The sequence below is a fragment of the Carlito syrichta genome, unplaced genomic scaffold (genome assembly GCF_000164805.1).
Source record: "Carlito syrichta isolate Samal-C Ts95f unplaced genomic scaffold, Tarsius_syrichta-2.0.1 Scaffold316759, whole genome shotgun sequence".
NCBI lineage: Eukaryota > Metazoa > Chordata > Mammalia > Primates > Tarsiidae > Carlito > Carlito syrichta.
Window position 1 is genome coordinate 56142 of NW_007260855.1, and position 3924 is coordinate 60065.

The following is a 3924-nucleotide window of genomic DNA, read 5'->3' on the forward strand; positions in this document are numbered from 1 at the left end:
AAAAAAAAAAAAAAAAAAGAAAGAAAGAAAGAAAGAATGTAGACTGGATAAACAAAATATGGTATGTATGTATGATGGAATATTACACAGTCATAAAGAAGAACGAAGTCATGGTCTTCACAGCAACTGGGATGCAGCTGGAGACGATCATACTAACTGAACGATCACAGAAACAACTGAATACCACATGATCTTATTCATAAGCGGGCTCTGATCCCGGCCACATGAGCACAAGGGTAGGATTAGCAGATGCTGGACACTGTTGGGGAGGGGAAGGACACGTGGCATTACACTGGGTATCTGGTTCACTAACAGGGGGAGAGAGGGCCAGCTACAAGCCCAAACTTCACCTGCATGCAACCTACTTATGTAGTAAATTTTCACTTGTACCCGAGAACTCTAAAATAAAATATAATTTTTAAGAAAGAAGATGACTCTGGGAAGGGATGGAGGTGGCACCAAGGCAGCCCACTACTCTGCATCTCAATGCACTCTCTCTCGCTCATCTTCCTCCCCCTACCAAAATCTCTGACACACTCAAGCTCTGGCTCATGAGAAAAGCACAGGATGACCAAGATGCTCCGCACGGCTCTGAAGGAGCATGGGGTCTGGCCAGCAGGAGTGCAATCCTCTACTCGCCCAAGCCCACAACAGAGACAGAAGGAGGATGAGACAGAAGTATAGCTGCATCTCTCTATTCTATGTCAGGATCTTGAAAAGGCAAGGTTTTGCTGGAAAGGACTACATTGACTTGACTGAGAAGCTGCCTGAAGCATTTGGTTAACAGATCAGGGTCTGTTGACCGCACAGCTCTTCCCACTGGCCAATCCTAAGGGAGACCAGAAAGAATAGCTTTCTGTGTTCTTCTTCCTGTCTCTCCTCCACCCTTCCCTCTTACATCATGTTCTAGGAACAACAGATCAGGGGTGTAGATCAGAACACACGTGTAGTCCCTCACCCAGTCAAATCATGAGCCTGTCCTGCAGAGTTAATGAGACGTGACTGATGGTGAACTGTTCCAGGAAGTGACCAGATGAACTCCCTAACCCATGCAATCCTATGGCGCCTGCCGCTGCTCCCGCCCCCTCTACCAACCAGCCACAATGGCATTGGGCAGGGGTGGGAGAGAGGTCTGAAGTGCAAGAGATGGGGAAGGAGGTCTCAGTGCAGACCAGGGATGCTCTAGGGAGCAACAGGTGGCCACCCCTGGTCCAGAACAGCCCACTTACCGGGAATGGGAGACGAAGTCGTACACAGGGATCTGGACTGTTTTCCCTTCGGTAATTTCTTTGAGTGTTTTGAGGATGAGTTCATTGTCAAGGGCATCTGAAAGATACCAAACTGTTAAAATGTTCCCCCCCTTTTTTTTTTGAATCAGTCTCACTCTTTTGTGCAGGCTGGAGTGGCATAATCATGGCTCACCATAGCCTTGACCTCCTGGGCTCAGGTAATCCTTCAGCCTCAGCCTCTCAAGTAGCTAAAACTACAGACACAGGCCAACATGCTCAACTTTTTTTTTTTTTTTTTTTTTTAAGGAGATGTGGTCTTGCTATGTTGCCCAGGTTGGTCTCGAACTCCTGGGCTCAAACGAGCCTCCCTCCTCGGTCTCCCAAAGTGCTGTGATTACAGACATGAGTCATCACAACCAGCCCTAAAATGTTCTTAATTTTAAAATAATGCCTCCTAGTCATACACAGGGCATCCTTAAAATTCTGTTTACAGATATATCATACCTGAAAGCATCATATTGCTCCCCAAGTCAGATTTCTACCCAAAGCAGAATGAAAGTTCCCTGTATCTCAAAACTAGATGTATGAACGGGTTCTGACAAACTGATTTCTTTTGTTCTGTAACATTCCATCCCTGGCTTCAGTTAGCTCTCTCTCCTCTCTCCAGGTTCTGCTGTTATCCTAGGACTGGCGTGTGCCTGGAAAGAGTACCCATGACTAGGACAGTGCAACAGGCAACTATGCCAAGAGGGTCTGATTCCAACCACAGTAAGAAACCCAAACCAGCTAAAGAGCAGCTCACTGACCTGGGGCTACAGGGCAGAAATCACTCCGGCAGCTGTTCATGTTCTACCCTATGTCTAACCCATCTTGAGTCACCCTTGCTCAGATACAGATTCAATCTGTATTTAATGAGCCAAGCGCCACATGAAGCATTTCAAGTTTCTTCTTTCACATAAGCTCCACATTAATAACACTGCAAGATTGCTATTATTCCCTATTTTATAGATAGAAATAAGACTCAGAGAAGTTAAGCGACTTCCTCACGAGCAGAAGAAAAGTACTCCCCTTACCCCAACACACACATACACACCCCTCCTCAATGGCCCAGCTCACCCGGGTGATCAAAGTTGAACTGGCCCTTCAGGGCTTTGGCCTTCTGCTCCGAGGTGAGGACACGGTAGAAGCTATCCTGGCTCACGATGACCACCTGCTTCTGGCGATAGTCCACCTCATTCTGCCCCAGGAGCTGCACGATCTTCGCACAGACGGAAGACTGTAAGGAGAGAAGAGAGCATCAAGGAATAAGAGAAAAGGCATGTGCGGCAGGGGGGATGTCCAGGGCGCCAAGTGCATGAATGCTCTCTAAGAAGAGGCTCGGGAAAGAAGAATCCAAAGGCTGCTATTGTGGGTGATAACGTGAAAGGCCAAGGGGGAAGGGGCTGCTTGATATGCCCACTGAGGGAGGTCTAGGGTACCCCAGAGTCCCCTTCTCCCTTCTTGGATATCTGCAGTAATGACAGGGAAGGAGGGCAGTGAGCGCTCCCTCCTCGTCCAGAAAAGCCTTTTCCAAAGTCACAGATGAAGGGCAAGGCTAATTTAGCCTTCCAGTTTGTGCACTGGTAGACAGATACACAAAGGCAGCAGAGAGTGGAGCGAGGGTACAGTGGTGACATGTAGGTGGGCCACAGGACCTCGGGACACGAGGTGACCGTGTACCAATGGGAAATCCCTCAACCCTACGCATCTCTTTCCATCAACAGAATAAAAAAACCACAGCCAGAGAGCTCAGCAAGTTACTGAGCAGGAAGGCCACGCTCCCAACTTTATTCCTACTTCTATTGGCTATTTGGCTCTAGTTCATAGCCATGGACTTCTCTTCACAAATGTATGCCACCATGTTCGGAGTGATGAGGGGTACAAATGTCACCAGCATGTAAAACAACATGGGGTGCCCCAGTGAAGAGTGGGGAAGCCAGTTCCAAGTGAACTCAAAGCTACAAGCTTTGAGGGTGGTGTTAGTAATACACACACCTGCCCTGTTTAGTCTCCAATCATATATGCTCTTTGGAAATGGAAAATTATAAAAACAAGTGCATGCAAGAGAAGGAGGCAGTGACAGGCTGTATCAAATAATCCTCTCTTTTTCCTTGGATAGACAGGATGAATTTAAAAATAAGAGCACCTATACTCCATAAACTCTAGAAGTCACACCTCAATCCTCACCACAGAACTAGTTGGCCTAATAAAATATGGAAAATAGCATATTTAGAGGTTTCAGGGCTCATCCTTAAAAATCTTACTACTGAACTGATTTCATCATTGATTTTAACAAAGAAAAACCACAAAATATTTTAAAGTTACAATTTTTATGAAGTTATGTATCTATTTCCCTGAGCACAAGGAAAACTGGCCATTCCTGTTACACAAGCCAATGCAAATAAACTGTTTTGTAGAAATACATCCGGCCATATGAGTTGGGACACACAACCAAATACATTTTTGGAGAAACAGCAATAGTTTTACTCAGTTGCTAGTAGTCTGAACACATTTTATTTTCATGACACTTATGAATACAGAAAAGTATTTAAAACTACTCTGGACTTTTAGACTATAGATATGCTCCTCCCAAGAAAAAAAATTCACAGGTAGGTAAAACTTGCACATCACGAACCAGATTCAAAAATGAAAATGC

The 3924-nt window shown here is 45.6% G+C and overlaps 1 protein-coding gene across 1 annotated transcript in view; it reads right to left on the reverse strand.

The window, feature by feature from the left end:
- The window catches only part of UCK2 (uridine-cytidine kinase 2), a gene marked incomplete at its 5' end in the record, with an annotated part of 18429 nt that extends 15909 nt beyond the window's left edge, over positions 1–2520 (reverse strand). The window contains 2 exons of the mRNA XM_008074641.2: positions 1230–1326; positions 2346–2520. Of these exons, the coding sequence (XP_008072832.2) occupies positions 1230–1326; positions 2346–2520 (272 nt within the window). The remainder of the gene's footprint in view (positions 1–1229; positions 1327–2345) is intronic.
- Positions 2521–3924: the final 1404 nt, after the last annotated feature.